Below are 24848 nucleotides of genomic sequence, written 5' to 3'. Positions count from 1 at the left end.
TGATCTACCATAGGTAATGTGGCTTGAACGTGGGGTGCCAGTCTGTATTTTCATGACCAGTGTCCCTACGTTCGTATTGTACTTCCTTCACAGCATCTGTCTCCAAGTTGTGTTATATTTAGCTGCAACCAGAGATCAGTGACCCAATCTTCAGTGTGGCAGACATACCAGGAGGCACATCTTTTTCCCAAAACCTTAATTTAATTGAGGTTTTATTGTGTATTATGCACTGTGGTGTCAATACCTCCCATGGCTTCAAGGGTAGGGCTAAATACGACATAGTCCTTGAAGATATCAGACTGTGCATGAAGGTCCAACAATCCTGCAGCTTTTCTCTTTTCATGTCCTCTATGAGAATATTGTAGTGCTGTATAAATTCATTGTCCCAGTCCTCAATTAAAATGTTATCCTTGTTAGTGGCTTTAACGCTGCTGCTCCATTGGTAGAATGGTCATTATCCAGTGCAGTAATCTTTTCGCAGCAACTGTTAGGGATTTAGGAGGTTTTCCCTCACGTTTCAACAAAGTGGACATGGCCACCTGACTTGAAATGGGCCATAAAGACGCAATCACCTGGATTCAGTTTTTTGTACCAAATTGAGTGTTTCATATAAGGCATGGACATAACAGTAAAAGTACTGTGTTGCATTGTAACACTTGTGGGAAGTACAGACACATGTTTGGGGCACTACCAAAAAGGCTTTTAAATGAGGGCAAGCCTGTTCATCTTATTTTAGTGTGTCTGACTGAAAAGAGTGCAAAGAACTGGTAATTTACACAGTTCTTTCCTGTGTTTGCCATGGCCTTTTGAATATTTTGCTGAAGAGTCCCATTTAATCTCTTCACTTTTTTTTACTGCTTTGTGGATATTAAGGGGTATGGAATGCTCTAGTCCAGAGGTCCCCAACTCCAGTCCTCAAGGCCCACCAACAGTGCAGGTTTTTGGGATTTCCTTAGTATTGCACAGGTGTTAATGTAATTACCTGCCCAGGTGCTGGTTCCAACAGCAGTGCAATGCTAAGGAAATCCTGAAAACATGCACTGTTGGTGGGCCTTGAGGACTGGAGTTGGGGAACCCTGCTCTAGTCCTTGGGCCTACAAAATTTCCCGCATTACTTATTTAGTGAAGTGTTTACACCTCTCATTTTATATGCTTCTGGGATGCCATATCTGCAGACTGGTTATTTTTTTAAAGAGAACCCTTCAGCATGATTTTGTAATGGGAAGTAAAGACATGGCTGTATTAGTGCTGTAACAGTGCTTAAATTGATGCCTTTGGTGAAGAAATCCACTCAGTTATACTTCTTTATTCTGCTTTTGAAGTTTTCTATTAATCAGATTTCTGTGCACAGGGACCAGACTATACTTTAGGCCTTATCCCTGTCTGTGATTCCCCGGTCCCTCCGCCTCCCTCCGGTCTGTAAATGACCTGCCTCCTCTGTTTAAAATCTCAGCAGTGACCTGTCATTCAAAGACCGGAGGCAGGCAAAAGGGTCAGGGAATCACAGACAGAAAGAAAAACTCCCAATGTACAGTTCAGCCCCTGTGCATCGAAATCTAATTAGCAGAAAAATTGAAATCATGATTAAAGAGGAGCAAATTAGTGGATTTCTTCAACAAATGTATCACTTTCATCAGTATTACAGTGTCATTACAGCTGTATCTTTACTTTACATTACAAAATTGTGCTGACAGGTTGTCTTTAATTTCTCTGCAGTTGTTTGCAGTTGTTAGTTGTGCATTTTACAAGGTAGGCTTGTGGCCATCCTGAAAAGAGATCTGTAATTACCAGGATATATTCATATATTCCTTCTTGAGTAGTTGTATGTAGTCAATCTTCAGTCTCTGTAATAGAATAACACACATAGAAACCTAAGTATTCGGCTAAAAATCATTTTTTATTGAAAAAAAAAATCATTAAAAATAGTGTTCAATACAAAAAGCTGCTAATAAAAAGCCATAATCTGGTGGAAATTTACATCATTTTAAATAGATTACTTACATATAAACTAACAACATCCATTATATATAAAGTATAGTACTGGTGTAGAAAAATATATATATTTTAATTTAGATTCCTAAAAAGTAAGTGTATACAAGTACGTAAAAACATATATAATAAATAAATACTGTGAAAAATCAAGATCAAAGTGCAAAGTGTAAGTTAATCTTAATAAGAAAAATAGCCAGTGCTAAATTAATGGTGATTAAAACCAATTCAAAAGTGCATAGGGCATGTATTACGATGAAACAGAGTAATACGGGCGTCACACGAGACGAGCTATCGTGCGATGCATCATCGGGGTCACGGTTTTGGTGACGCACATCCGGCATCGTTTGCAACGTCGTTTTGTGTGACACCTCTGAGCGACGCTGAATCGGTCACAAATCGTGAGTCGTGTTCAAGTCGCTTATTTTTAAAAAATTGTTTATTTTTCATGGCGCCGGTTCATCGTACCCGAGGCAGCACACATCGCTCAGTGTGACACCCCGGGAACGATTAACACAGCTTACCTGCGTCCCGCGGCACCCGTCGGCTATGTGGAAGGAAGAAGGTGGGCGGGATGTTTACGTCCCACTCATCTCCGCCCCTCCGCTTCTATTGGCCGGCGGCTCTGTGATGTCGCTGTGACGCCAAACGTCCTTCCTCCTTCAGGAAGAGGATGTTCGCCGCCCACAGCGAGGTCGCTTAGCAGGTAAGTACGTGTGACGGTGGTTTAAGGACTTTGAGCGACACGAGCAGCGATTTGCCCGTGACGCACAAACGACGGGGGCGGGTACGATCGCTCGTGCGATCGCACGATAGATCGTACCGTGTGACGCCCGCATTACACTTACTGAAGAAGACGCTTTTGAAACATATGTTGGGGTGGCCAGATCTGGTGATCAGCTCTTTCCTATAAGTAAGTGTTACTCTGTTTCATCATAATACATGCACTATGCACTTTTGAATTGGTTTTAATTACCATTAATGTAGCAATGGCTATTTTTCTTACTAAGAATAACTTGCACTTTGCACTTTGATCTTGATTTTTCGCAGTATTTGTTATTTATTATATAGATTTTTTACGTACTTGTATACTTACGTTTTAGGAATCTAAATTAAAATATATATATTTTTCTACACCAGTACTATAATTTATATATAATGGCTGGTGTTAGTTTATATGTATGTAATCTATTTTAAATTATGTAAATTTCCACCAGATTATGGCTTTTTATTAGCAGCTTTTTGTATTGAACACTATTTTTAATTAAGTTTTTTTTTCAATAAAAAAATATTTTTAGCCGAATTCTTAGGTTTCTATGTGTGTTATTCTATGTAATTGAGTTTATAGGCTTCTTTGAAATTTATTATATTAAGGATATTGTGCTTATCAGTCTCTGTAATAGGTAGAGTGGCCTGGGTGTTGATTTTTTACTGTTTTACCTGGGTTGTTTTGTGTACAGATGAGGCAGGACAATACTTGTTTTGAGGCTAATTGACTGAAACCAGAAGTAATCCAGAAAGCATATACCATGTTACACGTGTGACTTTTTGAGGTGTGAGTGAGGCCATGGGTTAATTGTGTCATCATGGGGAACGGAGACGCTGGTAAACACAACTTTTCCTTAATTTCATATACTAAATTTTAGCTTAGCTCTTATTTTCCCCTAGTGTTCCTTCTGTGTTTGGGCAATCTGTTGCTTTATAGCTTTCACAATATCCAGGCTCACTATGGTTGGGATTTGCTGACTCATTGCCACCATCCTCTGTTCCCTAGACTACCTTACAGTCTGATTTAGCAGCCTCATCCATCTGTCGTCCTCTACCTCCAGGGAGTCACCTCTTGGGTAATAAAGAACACGCAATGTGAGTCTGTGAAAATATTGGCCTTTTTACCTTTTGCCATTCTACACCATTCAGTGAGTGCCTTCAGCTCTGCCTCCTGGGCTGAGATGTGAGGAGGGAGTGGTTCAGCGTCTATTAACTTGCGTGAGGATACTACCACATATCCATTATGGAATTGCTCATCCATGTGATTTCTGCAGCCATCAACAAAAAAAAATAAATCTTAATTAGGAACAGGTTTATCATGAACATGTGAAAAACCTTCTGTCTCCTGGCTCATTAGTTTTATGCAATCATGTTCATATATTATGTCAAAATACTCCTCTCTTTATAACAATTCCCCACTTTCTAAATTCACAGGCTTGACGCAGAACATTACATCTTTTGAGGGTGACATATTCAGGTATCGTAAGGGCACATTCAAGTCTGAGTTATCATGTCATACATAGATGTTTCAACTGAACCTGTATGGGTATGGTGTGGATGTCATGTGGCAATTAAATTGTCAAGTCAAAGGTCAGTGTGATCTCACATGCTAAATGGTAGGTGAATTCATTCCTCCCTGTGGGAGGACTGTCCAGCAGTACTATTTACTTTCATGTGTAAAGGAAAACAGATTCTGACAGTCTGGATAGAGGGGGACAAAGAAAAATGCATTTGCCAAATCAACTACTGTAAAGCACTGCAGATCACTGGGATTTGTGACAACAAAGTATAAGGGTTTGCAACAGTTAGAGTCACACTCTCTCTCACAGTGGTAATAGGCCTCAAATCATGGACATTTCCGTAAGATTTATGGAAACCTTTTGGGCCTTTTTTCTTAATTGGGAACAAGGAGTACAGACAGCTGTTTCTACTACATAGCCCATTTGTCTGTGAAGGGGGACGGATTGGTTCTCAGATTCAGGCAACTCTTTCAGCATAGGTAGTTAGTCAGAGTAGCTCCAAGGGTAACATTCATGTGTCTTTTTGATTCTATGATCTGAGTGGGAGGATGTTAGTAATTTTTTTTTGCAATGATGAACGAGACTAATTCTCAGAAACGTGTTTTGAGAAAAAATCACCAAATCATCATATTTGGATCAGTGCTTCTTCAACAGCAGCATTGGGTCTTTCAGCCTCCCACTCAGATCATCTTCTCCAGGGGCGCTGCAGTAGCCGTTTATATACATTACTAGTAGTTGTGACTTTTACAACTACTCAAGATGAGCCTCCTTGCAACCTTCACTAACCCTCCCTTGTTTTTCTGGGTAGGACCCTATTTGCACGCTTCTCTTTCCAGTTGTTCCCTATCTTTCTCCTTGGCTGGTGTAGCAGCATGTGTAGTTGTGGTGACAGGGCATTCCACACCTAAGTCCCTTTCTCCCTCTTTCCCTCTCAGGGCTGCAGTCAGCTTCCCCTCCAAAGTCCAGTGCTTTTTTATTTGAAACTTTTAACTTTACATACAAACAATATGCAAAACACAATTTTGATATATTGCGCTTACAAGAGCATAATTAAAATTAATAAAACTTTTCCAGATTGGGAAAACCTTTCTTACCATTGTTTCTTTATGTCTTTCCACTTCCATAAGTTATATTCCCAATAATTGTTTCATTTAAGATATCACCATTTCTATTGTCGGTGTGCTTTTTTAAATCCATCTTTAAATGAACTTTTTTGCAGTTATTTCTGAAAAACGTTGGCAAAAATCTTGAAAATTTTACAATTTTCAAACTTTTAATTTTTATACCCTTAAACCAGAGAGTTACAGTGGGGAAGATAAGTATTCGATTCACTGTGGATTTTGCAAGTTTTCCCACCTCAAAAGAATGGAGAGGCCTGTAATTTTTATCGTAGGTACACTTCCTCTGTGACAGACAGAATAAAAAAAATCCTGAAAATCACATTGAATGATTTTTAAATTATTAATTTGCATTTTATTGCATGAAATAAGTATTTGATCACCTACAGAGCAGCAAGAATTCTGTCTCTCACAGACCTGTTATATTTTCAGTAGAATGACACCTGGCTTACGCTCGTAGCAGAGTTTGAACTGAGTGTCATTAGCATATCACATCCGATGGTCTCACATCCGATGCTATACGCTTGTCCCCAAAATGACATGATTGGTTCCATATGCAGGTCCTAAGCAGGTGTACCTATCTGCTTAGAATTGAACACAGAAACAGCCTGATGATTACATGCACTAGTCTGGTCCATAATTCGGACCAGACTTGCCCTATTAGGTACTTGTGACAAATAGCCCATATCCATTTGCACACAGGGCCATTTATTTATTACTGAGTTATTATCCATCTCTTTTTGTACTCTTCATTAGTATTGAGACTGCACACAGCTGCATGCAGCTTTTCAGTGCTTTGTTATGCTGACCGTGAATGATATACTTGAGAATAGCAGAAAAGAAACATTTGTTAAAAGGACATAAGACTACTCCTGTTCATGTACCCTTTTAAAACATATGGATGTCTGGACAGGGGGGAGAACAGGTACTTAAGAGCTGCTATATTTTTACATAATTGACAATTCATCTGCTTGTTTGCAGTTCTGCAGTCCCATTGGTATTGGAAGTTCTTCTTAGACACCTGACACTTGACCTACTGTGATCAGCTGATTAGATCAGATCATGTTCAATAAAAAGTGGTGTTTTTAAAACACCCAAATAGAGCGGTGTTTCAGGAAATGGGACCTCAGTGGGATCTCTGCAGTTCATCATCAATTTTTTTGGTATCTATGGCAGTCTGATGCATTTAACCCCTTCAGCCCCCGGGCACTTTCCGTTTTTGCGTTTTTGTTTTTTGCTCCTTTTCTTCCGAGAGCCGTAACTTTTTTATTATTCCGTCAATCTTGCCATATGAGGGCTTGTTTTTTGCGGGACGAGTTGTACTTTTAAATGAAACCATAGGTTTTACCATATATTGTACTGGAAAACAGCAAAAAAATTCCAAGTGTGGAAAAACTGCAAAAAAAGTGTGATCGCACAATAGTTTTTGGGATGTTTTATTCACCGTGTTCACTATATGATAAAACTGATGTATCTATGTGATGCCTCAGGTCGGTGCGAGTTTGTAGACACCAAACATGTATAGGTTTACTTGTATCTAAGGGGTTAAAAAAAATTCACACGTTTGTCCAATAAAAGTGGCGCATGTTTTGCGCCATTTTCCGAAACACGTAGCGTTCTTATTTTTTGGGATCTATGGCTCAGTGATGGCTTTTTTTTTGCGTCTCGAGCTGACGTTTATAATGGTACCATTTTTGCGCAGATGCTACGTTGTGATCGCCTGTTATTGCATTTTGCGTAAAACTTGCGGCGACCAAAAAACGTAATTTTGGCGTTTGGAATTTTTTTGCCACTACGCCGTTTACCAATCAGATTAATTGATTTTATATTTTGATAGATCGGGCATTTCTGAACGCGGCGATACCAAATATGTGTATATTGTTTTATTTTTAACCCTTTAATTTTCAATGGGGGGAAAGGGGGGTGATTTGAACTTTTAGTTTCTTTTTTTTTTTTTTTTTTTTAAAACTTTTTTTTTTACTTTTTTTTTTATTTTACTAGTCCCCCTAGGGGGCTATAGCGATCAGCAATCTGATCGCTATTATCTATCTGCTGATCACAGCAATACAGCTGTAAACAGCAGATTCACTCACTTTGGTTTTCCCTCTGCTCTCGGCCGAGGAAAAACGAAAGTGAAAGATCATAGCAGCAGGCGTCATCACATGACCCTGTGCTGCGATGGCAACCACCGATAGTCACGTGATAACACACGTGACGTCCGGTGGGGGCGGCGGTAAGTAAGAAACATGGCCGCGCGCATTTAAATCTTGCTGCCAGACTTTGCCAGCAAGATTTAAGGGGTTAATGGCCGCGTGTGGAAGCGATTCCACCCGCGGCTAGCAGGCACACATCAGCTGTTGAAAACAGCTGATATGTGTGCCGATCCACGCCACCTGCCCGCGGCAGGGGGCGGGGCTTAACGGGACACGATCCTGGACGGATAGATCCGTCCAAGGTCATGAAGGGGTTAAATATATATATATATTCCCTGGAACACTCATTGTAATAACTGTCAGTTATTCTACAGATAATAAGATAATAGATTTAAAACCTTTGTTAATTAAAATACAACCAGTATTTTGTATTGTTTGTTATTTTAGTTTAGATATTAAAATAAGTAATTACTTACTGCAGAAAATTCTATACCTAGACATTTTAAGCATTTTTAAAGGCCATTCTACAGTTCTGATATGTCCTGAATTCTCATTAGAACACAACACAGACAGTGCTGTTTGGCTTTTTCAACTTTATTTTATGTAAACCTTAGCCAACAGGAAACCAGACAATTTTCCAACGACTCTTCACTACATAGGAAAATATTATATTAGCTTGTTTGTCCAGACTGAGGTGATTATTCTACTGGTTTCATTTAGAGTGGAGAAGAATCTAAAATACTGTTAAGGCCTCTCTCACACATCAGTTTTTTGGATCAGTCACAATCCGTTTTGTGACTGATGCGAAAGATCCGCCACATATTGTGGTAAAACTGATGCGACGGATTCTGTAAAAAATCGTGCCATTATTTTTTTCACCCTATATGAACCCATTCAGGACGAGAGAGAGAGAGAGAGAGAATGAAAGAGAGAGAGAGAGAGAGATATTTCATGACCAGTAGTGAATTGTCAACACTTCTGGGCATGCTCGGATATAAAAACGGAATCCGTCGACGGATCTGTCATTTGACAGATGACGACGAATCCTGCGCCCATAGACTTCCATTAAAACTGACGACAGGTCGCTGTTCATTTTTTCGACGTACACAGAAAACCTTCCTATTGACGTTGTCTCCATCACATTTGTCAATGGATCCGTTGTACAACGGATGTAATGTGAGGCCATCTGTCGCAATCCGTCGCTAATACAAGTCATTGAGAAAAAAACGGATCCAGCACTGGATCCGTTTTATCCACATTTCAACGGATTGTGACTGATGGCAAAAAATGGATGTGTGAAAGGGACCTAAGGTTTATAAACAAACAAGCTGTATAGTAGCACGATTCATAAGACACTGAACATTATTGACTTTCATGGGTTCAGTTGCCAGTCTACTGTATGTGGAGTCCCCAGACTCTTCCCTGATAGATGGTGTCAGGGAGATAAGGATCCAGCATGTCAGAGTTCAGACTGTCAGGTTGTTTGTTCTTCAGTGCTGGAGAGGAGAACTGGGTTAATGCCACACTGCTGCCATATGAGTAGACTGTTGATTTATAAATTTCTTTATTTTACAGGTGTACATGTTTCGGAGATCAAAGTCTACTTCATCAGGACAAAGGAAGAAATCTACAATACATGGACATACATGAAGGGACATCAATATATACATGTGTCAAGACAGGATGCGCCTACACAAATTAACAAAAAACGTCGGTCCGGTAATTGACCCAGTGGTGAAAAACATTACTACATCATATACACAAGAAAGGATAAACAAAACTTGATATCAAAAGTAGAGATATCCTAATAACACTTTCTATTTCATATTAAATAAAAACACTACAAAGTAGTGTAAGGTAAGTATGGGGGGAAAAAAATATAACCCCACCCATATTTATCTTGCACTACTTTCTAGTGTTTTTCTTTATTTTATTATTAATATGAATTAGAAAGTGTTATTATGATATCTCCACTTTTGATATTAAGTTTTGTTTATCCTTTCTCGTGTATATGATAGTAATGATTTTCGCCATTGGGTCAGTTACCAGCCCGCCATTTTTTGAATTTGCAGGTGCGCCCTGTATTGACACATTATATATATATATATATATATATATATATATATATATATATATATATATATTATATATATATATTATATATTTCCCTTCATGTATGTCCATGTATTGTTAATTTCTTCCTTTGTCCTGATGAAGGAGACTCTGATCTCCGAAACACGTAGACCTGTAACATAAAAAAGAAGTTTATAAATCAACAGTCTATTCATTCGGCAGCAGCTCAGCATTAGCCCCATTCTCCTCTCCAGCATTGAAGTTTAACCTACGTGGGGCTGCGTCAGCCGCCATTATCTCAGGCCTGCATAGGGATTGTGGCTTTCACAACCCCAATAGGTGAGTATTACTGTATGTACAATTCCCTATAATACCTGGTAAGACCCTATTTGTACTTTTTAATCTCAGTTTTAATATTGGAGGTCTTTTGTTCTGTAAGAGATAAGTTTCCTCCTGTCCTTATATTGTGCTAAATAAAGCAGCTGACATGGATGCACTATCTATAAGCCATTTGCCCACTTTATAAAGAACACTAAAAGCAATAGTCATTTTCTTCTGAAAATATGGAATAATATTTTGTGAAAAATCTAAATTGGTTTCATGTCATTGCTCAAAAGGTTCTAGGCCTTAGAATCTAGAGTTTAGCGTATTTTAATTCTGACTATAGATAGGTGTTTGTAAGGAAGATTTCATTAAAGAGTAACAGTCATTTTAATTTTTATTTAATAAATGTATAGTACACATGAAAATAAGCAGCTTTGTAATATATCTGATCAGACAAATCTGCTTCTTTCTCCTCCTGGACTGCTCTTTTATTCTCAGTTTTTATATTACTGAGATGGAAGATGACAAATGTTACTGATAAGATTTTATTTTAGAAAAGATTGACAGGGAAGAGGAAGTATCTAGAGGCAGAAGGAGTATCTAGAGGGGGTGGGAGTGGCTTGAGGCAGAGGGAGGAGCTAGAGGCATAGCTCCTCCTTCCCCCTCCCTTCTACTTTCTGCCTACAATCTTCTAAAAAAACAACTGTCATCTCCTATCTTAGTAATCCAAAAATCTGTATTCACTAAATACTGATTTTACCAAAGGAATTCAACAATTTGAGAATTAAAGATCAGTCAAGGAGGATAAATAAGCAAATTTGTCTGTTAAACTATATTATAAAGTTGCTTATTTTTATGTGTGCTATTAATTGCTGAAATAAAAATTAAAGCCACAGTTACACTTTAAACCCTTCACAAGATTTGACATCCTTATATGTCATAGGCGCATAGAGATTCCCCTCTGATGATGAATAGGGACGTCGTGGCGATCATGCGGGGCACAGGAGATGTTGCTCCATTACTGTTTATGGCACAAGTGATCGGACGCTCGCAGGTTATAGTCCCCTAGGAGAGTATTAAAACAGTGAAGAATGAAAAGAATATTTAAAAAAATGAAAATATAAAAAAAACATAAGTTCAAATCACCCCCCTTATGCTCCATTAAAAATAAAGATAAAATAGAAAATACACATATATGGTATCACCTCATTTAGAAAATTCCGATCTATGACAATTTATAAAATAATTAACACGATCAGTAAACACTCTAAACAAAAAAAATCAAGAATACTAAAATTATGTTTTTGGGATTGCTACAATAGCACAAAAAATGCTGTAACAAGCAATCAAAATGTCATATCATATCTATCCTAAAATGGTACTAATAAAAACATTGTCTCACTCCACAAAAAATAATCCTTCACATGGCTTCATCGACAAGAAAATTAAAATGTTACTGGTCTTGGAAATGTTACTGGAAAATGGTTTTTTGCAAACTTCAGATTATTTTTGACCACTAAAATAATAAAAAAAATGGACATGTTTGGTATCGCCGTAATCGTACTGATGAGAAAAATCCTATTGCAAGGTCATTTTTAGCACAAAATCTACACCTTAAAAAATTTCCAACGCAAAAAAACAAGCCCTCCTATGTCTGTGTGGATGGAAAAATAAAAACAGAGAGAGCTCTTGGAAGAAGGGGAGAAAAAAAGCGAAAATTCAAAAATGGAAATTGGCCCCATTGTGGAGGGGTTAAAGATTTTTTTCCCCCGTAAATATTTAGTATTTTCTATACTCAGGATAAATGATAAATATGTGTCCATGGGGTCTCAACTGATGGAACCTGATCCCAAGAATTGGAATCAGGAAACGCTCCTTTAGTAAATGCAGCAGTGATGCATATGTGTTATTATACAAACCTTGTTAACTGTTTTAAACCGGTCAAACTATTTATTGTGTCGTGGCCACTGCCGGGTATGCATAGAACAGCTTCTGTTGTATTGAACAGGAGCTGTTCAGGCAGCAGTAGTCCCTATACCTTGAGTGTAATGTAATATTGAACCCTCACCGACCTGATTATTGAAAGGTCATCAATATCTCGTGACCGGACAATCCCTTTAATCTTCTGATGTTAAATTTGATCTGATAAACATTAAAAGCTTTATTTTTTTGTTCTTGTTGCTTTTTTTACAGGTAAGTCTCCATCCAGCCCATATAGCTTCCTGTCTGGAGTAACCTCATCTTCGGCTATCACAGCAGTAGGTGGAGATCGTAGGCCGAGACCAGCGTCAATCACGACAGTGCATTCTGGAAGCAAATAAGCAGCCAAAGATCGAGTCACGGAGCAGACTCATCATTTGATTTAATTCTGAATTGTGCACTGTAGGATGGACTCATAGTATATAAAGGAAATTTTTTATGGCCATATTTTATACTTCAACAAAGATGGGTTCATGTGTTATAAACTGCAATGGCTCCAGCTCCAATAAGGCAAAATAGTTTGACTGTATCTGGTGCTGCATGAGTCTTGCAATATTCTTACTACTGGACATTACTTTTTTTCAGATAATTTGCTTTATTCTCAACGTGGGTATTGGTATTGTATACGTTGTATTTTTTCATTAATCGAGGTTTCAACTGGATTATTTAATTAATACTGATTTAGGTGGTTTACTTTATATTTTTATGCTAAGATGATATTTTGCATTAAAATTATGGTGTTCTTTTTATTTATCTCACTGACAGAGACTATAGTAAGTAAACAATGAGATTCAGGAAAAAAAAACTTAGAATATAGTATATCATGGTAATGACAACACTGAGACACATCACAGTATGTAAACAGCGGCGCATCCTTAAGTTGTAGACGTCAGTTCCTACTCTCCTTCCCTGATATTATTGTATTTAAAGCACCATGTTTCCAAGGAAAATATATTAATGGCCTATTTTTAAGGAATACCATCAATTTGGGTTCAGTGGAAATTCATCAGGACCTCAACTGATAAGCAAAATGGAAGGGCTGTAGTCCGGCTGCCCTTAAAGAGGACCTGTCACTTGCTATAAAAAAAATGGAGGTACCTGGTATTGCTTGTAAAATCCCTGTGCTCCTCTGATTACGCCACTTTTTTTCCATTTTGTGTTGCGTCACATTATTGCAGAGATATTCACATTTGTTTGTTTTTGGAGCGCAGCATGTGAAATCTCTACTTGTAGTTCAACTGGGCACTTCTTTAGAGTCTTCTATTGGGGCGTGTGCATTCACTGATGTAGCAGTCTTATTAGTCCAGACACTCCTGAGCTGTGGAAGGCTATGGGAGGGAAGGGTGAAAGCACATGTCCCTGGAGAAGACTCTGAAGAAACACCCAGTTGGATTGTAAGCAGAGATTTTATGTACTGTGCTCCAAAAATAACAAATATCTCTCCAATGGAGTGATGGAGGACAGAAAAATAAGTGGGACAATCAAGGGAGCTTGGGAATTTTTATAAGGTATTTAATAGGGATGATCAGCTTTGAGAATATTTTCCAAATACCTCGTTGCTATTCGACTATTCGATGCGCAATGTAAGTCTATGGGAAGCCCGAATAGTACCGAATAGTTGTTATTCAGGTTTCCCATAGGCTTACATTGCACATCGAATATTCGCGAATAGTCGAATAGCGGCGACGTATTCGGAAAATATTTGCGAAGCCGAATAATCGAAGTATTCGATCATCCCTAGTATTTAACTCAATTTTTTTTTAGCAATTGATGGGTCCTCTTTAAATTGAGGGGAGCAAAAGTACCAAACATAGCTGCATGTACAGATGCACCCCATCACATGAATAGACAATGAAAGAGTCCTGGGACTTCTTTCATTATGAATGCTGGCTTCTCTCTGGTTTCCTCACTGATCACAAGAATAGATTATATCAATGTAAATTCTTGAATAACTTTTCATTGCTGTCCTAAAACATTAAAACCCTTCTTTATTCGGCAAATTAGGGATGGGGTTGTTAAAATACACTATTTTTTAGGTGCAAATATTTCCATAAAAAGTGGATACTGTAAATGTACAAAGGTAACATCCCATAGGTATTAAGTTAAGAGTTTATTTTCTCAGGATTCTGGTTAACTGCCACTTAGTGGGATTCATTTTCTAAAATATACTTTCTAGATGTTTTTTTTCTAAGATTGGGCCGAGGAAAGGGTCTTAAAAAGGGCTTTGTTATTAACTGTAAGAGACTTGCTTTCCTATTAGATTTGTCAAAAAGAAAATAATAATAGCTGCTTTGTAAGGTAAAGGTAGTACAAAGATGTATTATGCCACAGGAAAGATACAGTGGCAATCTAAAGTTGAAATCTATTGTTTGTGAAATTGTAAATTACATAATGTGTCAAATATTTTCCCCGCAATTTTGCACAAAACTGTAAGCTTACAAGAGCTGCATTTGCAGACGATTTCACCTTGTATCATATTGCTAGAAAAAAAACTTTTTAAAAATGTTAAAAGCAAGAGATAATGTTTGGAAAATGTGGCTCTTGAAAGAAGATGGGTGATATCATTTGCAGACATTATTCACTGCAAACTTTACTTGCTGCAAAGCATAACTTTTATCACAAAACTTCTTGCAAACTTATTTCTTTATACTTTTTAATGATTACTTAGACTTTTTTTGTCTTGTGTTCTTTTTAATCATTTAGACAGAATTTATTTAGCTTTGTGAGTTTCTTTCTTACCTTTTTGTTAATAAAAAAAAATCCTATTTTTAATATATTTTCTGTTCCTATTACCTTATATCTGAAGATGAAACCTATAGAAAAATAGCCAACGCAAATATTTTAAATATGGAATTTATTTTTGTGATTTAATAGACTTTTTATAGAGATTACATATAAGCAAAATATGTGTGCAATAAAACATTTTTGCTCAATCTACAAAACCACCACATAAGACTTCCAACTCAGTTCCTCAAATATTTAAAAAAATAATCTAATTGTTATGGTTACTGCTGCCACTTTGTATTTTTTTTTTTTTTTTAAATCTTTACTACTATGTTTTATAAAAACAAATAATTTATAATATTTTAGTCTATAGCACTTTAAGTTTCAATTCCATACAATCTAGGTTATGGTAACACAAGCTTTAAAGTTAAACCCTGTTAACATTTGATTAGTTGATATTGGTCGTATCTAAGTGTCAAACTAAGATATAATTTTACTTTAAGTTAACAAAATACACAATTTAAAAGAAAATATATTTGCTAGAAATTGAGGTGTACTAATTCCTAACTTTGTGTGCTTGTCTTATATGAATATCTTTGGTTGTATAACATTTGTAAAACATTGTTTTTATGATAAATTATTGGGCTTTTCACATGGGTGATTACAACTTTATTCTTTATTTAAATTTGGCCTAATTATGTCAAGATGTATGTTTTATTTAATGAGGTTGGCCACTACATTTAACATTGATAGCCTATATTTAGGATAAGTCAGCAATGTCTGATCAGTCGGGGTCTGACACCCTGTACCCTCACCAATCATCTGTTCTCAATCCCTGCGGTGGCAGCAGGCAGCTGGAAATGGTCAGATCCGGAGCTGTTCCATCTTCTGATAGCGACGGAGGCTGGGTACTGCACATCCGGCCTCCATTCAAATCAATAGGAGGCAGATGTGCAGTATCCGGCCACAGCCGCTATCAGTTTACGGGGCAGCTCTGGAACTGAGCTTTTTCATCTGCCTGCTGCCACCGGGACTGAGAACTACTAAGGGGCGGGGGAGACAGGTGTCAGACATTGAAGACCTATCCTAAGGATAGGCCATCAATGTTAAAGTAGTGAACAACCCCTTTAAGTGAGTAGTCTCATAAAGATAAATCCTGTACATGTAGCTCAACTTGGTATAGGGGCCAGTTTTAAAGTTAACCATATAGCTTAAATGGCTGTTCGTTTGTTCTGCCTACAGCTGTTCTTTTCCGAGACCACATCATACCCAACTCATTCACCTGAGTGTGCATATGTTCACAATAAGGAACAAGAAATAAATTGCTGCCAGAAACTTCTGAGAACAAAGAATCAGGTGTGTTCAAAAGGAACATAGCCAATGTTTTTCTTTACGTATATCTGGCATTAAGGGGAGAGATGAGGCCATTCCATACACATCAACTGGTTGACCATTTTCACTGTTAGACGTTTGTCTATTGTGAATTTGCACATTCAGAGCATAAACAGGAGGCTAAAGGTAGAGGTGCTACCCTTTCCAACTATGTATTACATTAAAATTAACCATACAATACTACATGTATATAGCAGTTTTCCCCATCAGTATTTACTGATAATGGTGGCTTCTAGGAGCTGGACCTGCAGAGATAATTTGACCACCAGGGTAGCAATCTTTAGAGAAAAGGATATTTTTTATCCATCCTAAAAACATTCATATTTTTTGCAACATAAGTTTAAAGAGTTCAGCCACTTTCTTTTTTTAGTGCAGCTTTCCTCACCAACTGACCAGCACTTCTGTCCATACATGGCTGTTGGTGGAGGAGCATGTGAACAGTCCATCATCCTCCTCCAATTGAAAAATATCTCACATGATAATACTACTTTTCTATTGGAGGAGCCTGATGGCGTGATCTGGTCACATGCTCCTTCGCCACCATATGGACAAAAGTGCTGGTCAATTTTTGAGGAAAGCTGGACTAAAAAGCGTAAGGGGCCAACCCCTTGAAAGCAAACCAACAGTAACAAACAAATAACACAGCAGACAAACAGCCATGCTGTATTTATGAGGGCATCAGTTCCCATGCTTCTCCAACATATTTAGGCCCTCTATAAATAGGAATAAGAATACTTTGTGTAACACTCAGTCCTATTAAACTGTTTCGCTACTGCTTTTAATTCAGTACTCCCAAAAATGATGTAAAATAAGGCATCAGAGTAAAATCAGTGAGGGTTCACCTCCGGCACCCCCACCGATCAGTTGCTGTAGCGTGCCTCAGCATTCGGATATGAATAGTGTACGAAGCAGAACATCACAGCTCAATGGTGGCCACCTGGTACTTCAGATCAGCTCCTATTCTCTTCTATAAGAACTGATCAGCGGAAGTAGGGAGTGGCCAATAAACAGTGTGTTGAGCTGTGATGTTGCACTACATACATTCTCTACATCTGGCCCCTGCCGGAGGTGATAACAGCTGATTGATGGGGGTTATTATAAGTCATTAATATAAAAAGTAGGGGACAACCCCTTTAATATTCAAATTAGCAAAATAATGTACAAATAATCTACCTAAGAAACAAAAGTTACACACAATATTGTGTGGACTTGTTTCTCAATTAAGTGCAGTTATTCTTTGCTGAAAATACCTTTATCACGTACAAGCATGCTCTATATTCTACATATAAATAGAGACACCAGACTGATTTACAGCACCTAAAAGCTTCACAATGTTGTGTAACACATACATTTCTTAAGTGTTATATTCTTCATTTTTTATTTCATTTTCTAAAAAAAAGTCTGTGTTTTTATATTGCATTATGACTAATATCAGGAATGTGCAAGCAGATGGTTTTCTAATTAGAGTTTTTTTTATCTATTAAGCAGGACCTGAATATTTTTCTTCAGCAGTTTCTGGAATACGTACATAGCTGTATGCTAAAGTATGCTTGTGTGTAGACTTTTCATTGTTAATTATAGCATAGTACAATGTTGTCCAGATGTCTAAAGTGCTTGTACATTTTTGTTTCTATGTATAGATAACTTATCTATTTCATGTAGTTAAAACAAATTAATTTTGTATATTATAGTGATAGCACTGATTACCATCATGCAGCTCAAAAAAGTTTTGTTCAAGGTGTTAAAAACTTTTATCAAATGACTTAAAATACAAAAACAAATTTATTAATATACTGATCTTTTACGATTCCCTGCCTCTATAGTGTTTACTAACCTATGTAATGATATATTGCCAACATCATTGGCGAGTCTTCCACAGTGACATTGCTAAAGTGAGATGTCATTATACAGGATTGTAAGCATTTGAGCTGCAAGGATCTGAAGAGCAGTAACGGATACGCAAAGGAAAATGATAAAATTGAGAATATTTAAAGTTTCTTTTTCTGTGTATTTTAAGACATTTTGAGGGTTTTTTTAATACAGGGAACACTTCTTTTGATTCATTTTTGGGCTTGGTGTTTAAGCAGAACATATCTTTTATTTGGAGAGAACATTGGTCACTTGCCTGGAGGCTGAAATCATATGTAGTTTTTCAGGCCAAACATGAAATGAATCCAAACAGAAGAAAAGGCATAAAAGGAAAGAATGAAACTCCTCTCTTTTTTTAACCACCTCTGTGTTTGGCTTAAAAAACAACTTCAAAAGCTGAATGTCTAATTCCAAACTAAGGATATGGGCACTTGGTGTCTTTTAGATGCTGATGTACCTCCTCTGTTATTGAAGTAGAAGACACTTTGGTGTTTTCTCTGACATCTTTTTGGACATCTTTTTAATTATTGCCATATATAACATAGTTGGTGGCTTGAAGGGGTTAAAATAAGTTGCAAAAACTTTGATGTCCATATGTTTGTTCTTTTTCGCATATTTTAGCGCTTTTTCAAGCATGTTTCAGATGCAATCCACCTGAAAAAGACATTGGAGTCGATTCATCAAGGTGCCTGTGGTAGAAATCTGGTGTATGCACCCTAATAAGTCTCAATATTTTTGCGCAAAACAGGAGTTGCTTAAAAATATTGTGACTTTTGGCATTTACATTCTCGTACCGGCCAGCTACGCCAACATGGGCGTGGTGAAGGCAGAACATCACATGGTCAAACTATCGTAACTTACGCCACTTAAGTGGTGTGACTTAGTCCAGGAATCCCCCGGCTGGCATACATTTCTGTCAGTGGCACGCACTGGGTACCAGATTCATTAAGTGATCTCTCCTTAATAAATCAGATCAGTGTATCCAGCAAGGGCTTCATTAAGACAGCTCTAGTCTTAATGATTCGCCCCCTTTGTGTGCACATACACTAAAACAGTATAAGTTTCTAGCAAAGTATCACCAGTAGCTCTCAAAAAGATTGTTCAACTACCGTGACTTGTTTTTTGTCTGGACAGAATTAGCACAGGGTATGGGAGAAGACTGCTAACCAGGCAATGGAGTTTCACAGAATATAAAAACATCCCAAAATATATAATCTGTATCTTTCAGTAGATTGGCTATGTTTACCACACATTTGTCATGGTTAAACCTAAAGTGGCCCAACCCTTTAGCATCTGAAGTTATCGGTAAGAATCTGCAGTCGATAGCTGCACATTCACTGCAATAAATAAACTTGTTAAGATAAATTGGACAGTCTTTCACACAATTGTCTACATTATTCCTAAAATGACCAAGACTAACAGTGAAACAGGCCAATTTGTAGTACTTGAAGGCTTTATATGCGTGGGGCACAAGCCATATTTAATTCAATTCCAAAGTTGTTACAATCATTGGAATAGTTTATGAATTTTTGAGTACCTTAAAAAATACAGTGTCTATTATATCTATTAGATTAGAATATATCTGATATTAAAACATTATGCCCAATATGGATTCTTGTATTCTGGAATGTTTAGTTTCCTAATCTATTTATACTTAATCTGAATTATATGCGACACCACTATTTCTGCCCCAGTAGTAAAAATTTCCTCCACACCACCTATATATGGTAGAGACAATTTCATTAGAAGCTAATTAATCACTATGCTCTTGGAGTTTGTCTACAGTCACGCACAAAATGGAGATCATGCAAACTCCATGATGCTCTAGTTTGACACAAAACTTTTTAAACACAGACCCCGATTCATTGAAACTGGTATTTCATACTCCATTGTTAGAGGGTACTCCAGTGTTAGAGGGTCATGCAAAAATAAGATGCACCAAATTCATTATGGAGCCTTCTTATGAATTTGGTACATTTTATTCCTACATGCCGCTAATTAAGACTGGTACACATAACTCCAGTTTTAATGCTTCCATGTGCCTCACAAGAAATATTACTCCAGTTTACGACTGGAGTTCTAATTCTGGTGAAAAGACTGCTGCCACTTTTGAAAACTTTGTCAGGCAGACATTACCATGCCCCATTCCGCCACAGCTTCTCTCTAGTTCCACCCAAAATTTTACAACTTTTTAAAGTTGACATAAAAACTGATTAATCAGAGCCAAAATGTTTCATTTAGGTTAGGTTTGTTGGTTTTATAAAACAAGAGCCATCATTCAGACAGGTCCAGTTTTCATCTTAGTGCCAATATTTTATTGACTTGCAAATCCAATGTGAAATTTTGATCATTTGTCTCTGCTGAATATACAGTACATGCAGCTGAATTGTAGGAGTGTTAAACATGGTTCAAACATATACAATACACTTATTTAATTGTTTGCTGGTACAAGCTGTGCCCATCATCCCAATACCCTGAATACAAGACATGAAAAGGTTTTAAGTATAAGGCTATGTGCCCACATAGCAGATTTGTGTGCAGATTTTCTGCAAACAAAACTGCTTATTTTGGCAGGAAAAATGTAGCAGAAAAATGCACGTTTCTTGTGCTTTTGCTTTTTACATGCTTTTTTTCTTGCGTTTTTAATGAATTTTTAGGTCATGGCGATTGCGGGGGTTTCCTGTGCTGTACCCCCATGATCGTCGCCGGGTCTCCGATTGATGTTATAGCTGAGACCTGGCTCTCACTACCAGGAGCAGTGCCCACGCTAGTCCCAGAAGTTTAACCCCCTGAATGCTGCGATCAATCGTGATCGCAGTGTTCAGGAGGCAGGGAGAGGAATCGCTTAGTTCTCCCTGGCGATCAGGTCCCTGTAATGCAATCAAAGAGACCCGATCGCTGCCATGGCAACCTTGGGTCATCACGATGATGACCCCAGCTTACTGAGCTATGGAGAACCTCACAGATCATGGCGTGTGAGACAAAGTGTTAGGCCGGAGTCACACTTGCGAGTGCCTCGCGTGTAACTCGCGCGAGCCTCTCATTGCATCACCCGGCACGGCCGCACACTCTCCTGACTGGAGCGGGTCGGCTGCATGCATTTCTATGCACCTGAGATGCTCCTGTCCGGTGAGTGTGCGGCCGTGCCGGGTGATGCAATGAGAGACTTGCGCGAGTTACACACGAGGCACTCGCAAGTGTGACTCTGGCCTTAGTGCAAGTGTAGCACTGACAGATCTAATCTATTGTAGTGATCGAGCTTGAGCACTGCAGTGGATTATATCAGTGATGAGATGCAGGAAAAAACTCAGAAAGAACTGACATGCTGCTGATTTTTTTGTGCACCAAAATCTGCAAGGAAAAAATCTGCAACATGTGCATAGCAAGTCAGGATTCTCATAGACTTTGCTGGGATATTTAAAATCTGCAAGAAAAAAACGCATAAAAAACACAGTATGGGCACACAGCCTTAAAGGGGTCAGATGTGATATCACAGAAGGAGCAGAGGGATTTATAGCTGAGATATAATTTTTCAGGGAGATATTCACTATGGCTCATACAGAAAAGACTATCATTGAGTCTCTGTCCACTGGATTTACAAGTCCTTTGAATATAGATCAATAAAATACATCTTTGCCCTATAGTAAATCCGCTCAGCAACTCTTGCTATATAGATTGGACGGCATATTCAACGTGGCAGGTTCTCTTTAAATATGAACATATGATAATACTACAACTTGTCCCTCGCTACTAAATAGTCTATGCAGAATACAAAATCAGGAATTCCCATAGGTAAATTTAATACAACGCCAATGCCACAATGTAATACTGATTTAAATGTTAAAAAAAAACTAAATATGTGATGACTTAAGGGCTGTGCAAACATGAAATTGTCCATTTTTTTAACCGCTCTCATTTGGTTATTAAATGAGTTATCTGTCCATGACGTTTTAAGTAAAGAATGAGCAAAACGTGCACACAGAACAGATCAAAGTTACAGGCTTCATAAGTAACTAAACCTCTTTGCACCAGTTGACCTGCATATTGTGCAAATCTTCAGTGCAGGCCTTGTCTAGTATTAAGAACTGAAATATGAAATGTCAATTGAAAAAATAAAAACTAATAAAACTGCATGAAATGACTATGCATGAGCAACTATATAACAGTCTCTTCCCTACTATGTTGCCTTTTCCTTTTTTTGGAACAATTCCAAGCCAAAGTATTGCTCAAAAGAAATAATCCTCAAAAAACAAGTGGTGTCTGTTCTTGAGAGCTGTGATTCTGAGGGCTGACTTTATGGCATGGTTTTGGCTTCAGGAGATGCAACACGTTTTTTGTGGCAAATGTCCCGTGCTTAATATCTATGCAGTATGTGAAGTGGCTCGATTCTCTTGCCAGAATTTGTCACTCTTGTGTGTTGACAACGTGTCCCTTGTTTTCTATGCATGTTTCTGTATGTCTGTGTCTTTTTATGCCTTGTATCACAGTCCGGACACAGTGGCCGTCTCACCCCACTACTATGTGTATCTACCGATTTTTGACTTTGTATACAATTTAGACGCATGAACTTGGTAAGTTAGAATTGTCATCTGATATTCCACTCCATCAATACCGTATACTTTCCAGTGAGGAACATAGGTTGTCAAAACCTCAGTAACTAATCATGCCAATACATATCTGAATAAGAAGCATTTTATTTTGGCACTGCCATGAAACCATCTACTGCATTGATGGTCTTGTTTTCTGTTCTGGATATAATGAGTATTTCTGCAGATTGCAATGTAATTTCCCTAGAATCATAAAGAAAATTATTATTGGAGGCTGACTACATGATGACTACCTAATAAGAGTCAAGGAGCAGGCTGAACATTTACTGATTGTTTGCAGTTAAAGCTTCATGTAAGTCCATTTCCATTGATCTATGTACCATCAACACATTATGTGCTCATGTTCTTTATACTCTTATGTAACTAAATGTATGTTATGTGTATTTAAAAAAACAAACAAACTGAAAAACTTATATGACTAGATCTACATCTACAGCAACAAGTGTAACATGGCACAGTTATTCTGTGATTAGTTTCTATTTACCAGGAAAGGCAATTACATTACTGACTGATAATATTAAGATGAAGCATGCACTGCAATATGTTGCATGTTTATCTATTAAAATGGAAAACTACCAAATTAATGCTGCTGTTGCCGGGGAAATAAGTGTCCTTTATATCTCGATTTCAATGAATAGGGGGTTGTATTCTATATTGCATGCTGAGATAGCAGCCAGCTTCCAAACTTCCGGAAATTATCACAATTCACCAATGTAATGAAGCTTATGTAGCAAATGATTTTCTGCCTTGACAATCATATTTACATATCAATATTTTCATCTTAAGAAGCTAAAGGGATGCCAGACTGTTTCCTCAAATAAATCCAGTTTAATCACCTCAATATGAAGTATGAGTATTTTTTTGCACTTGGTTTCTTTTTGAAAAATAAGAGCTATATTGTTAGGGGGGTAAAGCAATTCACTAGAGATGAGCCGACCGTGGATGTTCAGGTTCATCGGGTTCAGCCGGATTTTATTTAAAAGTTCTGTTTGGGACCCAGACTTGACCACGGAGCCTGAACCTCTTATGAGTCAAATGGGGATCCGAACTTTGGTGCTGTAAAATGGTCATATAGTAAGTGCTAGAGGGCTGCAAAAGAAAGCTAAATGGAGGTAAAAGCAGGACAATTGCCCTGGAAACAAATGTGGATAGGGAATAAATGAAAAAAAATATTTTTGATTGATAACCAGCCAAGGTAAAGCAGACAGCTGCGAGCTGCAACCCTCAGCTGTCTTTTTTTCCTTGGCTGGTTATAAAAAATAGAAGGAATCTGACACCATTTTTTTTAAATTATTTATTTAGAAATAATTATATAATTTTAAAAAATGGCATGAGGTTCCCCCTATTGTTTTGATAATGACACAAGGTAAACTAGACAGCTGGGAGCTGGTATTATCAGGCTGGGAATGCCCATACTTATTTGTTCCTCCCCAGCCTAAAAATAGCAGGGCACAGCTGCCCCAGAAGTGTAGCGTCCAGTAGATGCACTAATTCTGGTGCTTTGACCACCTCTTCCCGATTGCCCTTTTGCGGTGGCAATCAGGATAACATTTTTAGGGTTGATGTCAGCTATGACTTGACATTTGATATCAAGGAAAGGAATTAGTAATGGATAGACACTATCAGACACCCCCATTAATAACTCGACAAGTGTAGAGTTAAATAAACACAAACACTGGAAAAAATAGTTTATATCAATAAGCACTCCCCCACACTTCCTTGTTCACCAATTTACTAATTTTCAAAAAATCCTCAAAGTGCTGACGTAACACAGCCTTCCTCCGTGAATGGAAGGAACCCAAATGTTTTGTTGTAAAATAAACCTGCAGCCACTTAACATTATTTATTGTTCTTTGCTAGTTGTTTGGTCTGAGTCATACAACCTGAACATAGCCTTATGGGGCTGCAAACAATTGATTTAGCAGGCTTTGTATCTGAGTGGCTTGGTAAAAAGGAGAAATCCTCTTGTTATATTGTTTCCTGGTTAGGTGAGGACACTAGTAAAGATGAACAGATTATTTTAAGAAATGCAGACACCCTCGGTACCAGACTTTAAACACATACAAACCCAGAAATACAAAATAAAAATGGACAGTTTGTTTGAAGGCTTCACAGATACAGCTGTCTATATCAGATGGGGAACAGACATGTTTGAGACACATGGGGAGACATAAACACGGTTTTTAATTACAATAAAACATTACTAAGGAAAGGCAATCAAAACTGCCAAGTGCAAAACATACACAAGGCAGTTGTGCCATGACAGATGCAAGAATTTTACCAGAAAGCAAATATCTTTAATAATAATTTTAAATTGGCACAATCATGACT

The 24848-nt window shown here is 37.7% G+C and overlaps 1 protein-coding gene across 1 annotated transcript in view; it reads left to right on the top strand.

The window, feature by feature from the left end:
- Positions 1 to 21016, top strand: part of CAMK1D (calcium/calmodulin dependent protein kinase ID) — a 480336-nt gene extending 459320 nt beyond the window's left edge. Inside the window, exon 11 of the mRNA XM_075345270.1 lies at positions 12139 to 21016. Coding sequence (XP_075201385.1) covers positions 12139 to 12266 — 128 coding nt within the window. The 3' untranslated portion in view covers positions 12267 to 21016. The remainder of the gene's footprint in view (positions 1 to 12138) is intronic.
- The last annotated feature ends 3832 nt before the right edge of the window (positions 21017 to 24848 follow it).

The sequence above is a fragment of the Anomaloglossus baeobatrachus genome, chromosome 4, assembly GCF_048569485.1.
Source record: "Anomaloglossus baeobatrachus isolate aAnoBae1 chromosome 4, aAnoBae1.hap1, whole genome shotgun sequence".
In the NCBI taxonomy this organism is placed as follows: domain Eukaryota; kingdom Metazoa; phylum Chordata; class Amphibia; order Anura; family Aromobatidae; genus Anomaloglossus; species Anomaloglossus baeobatrachus.
This window is presented reverse-complemented; position numbering and strand designations above follow the sequence as displayed.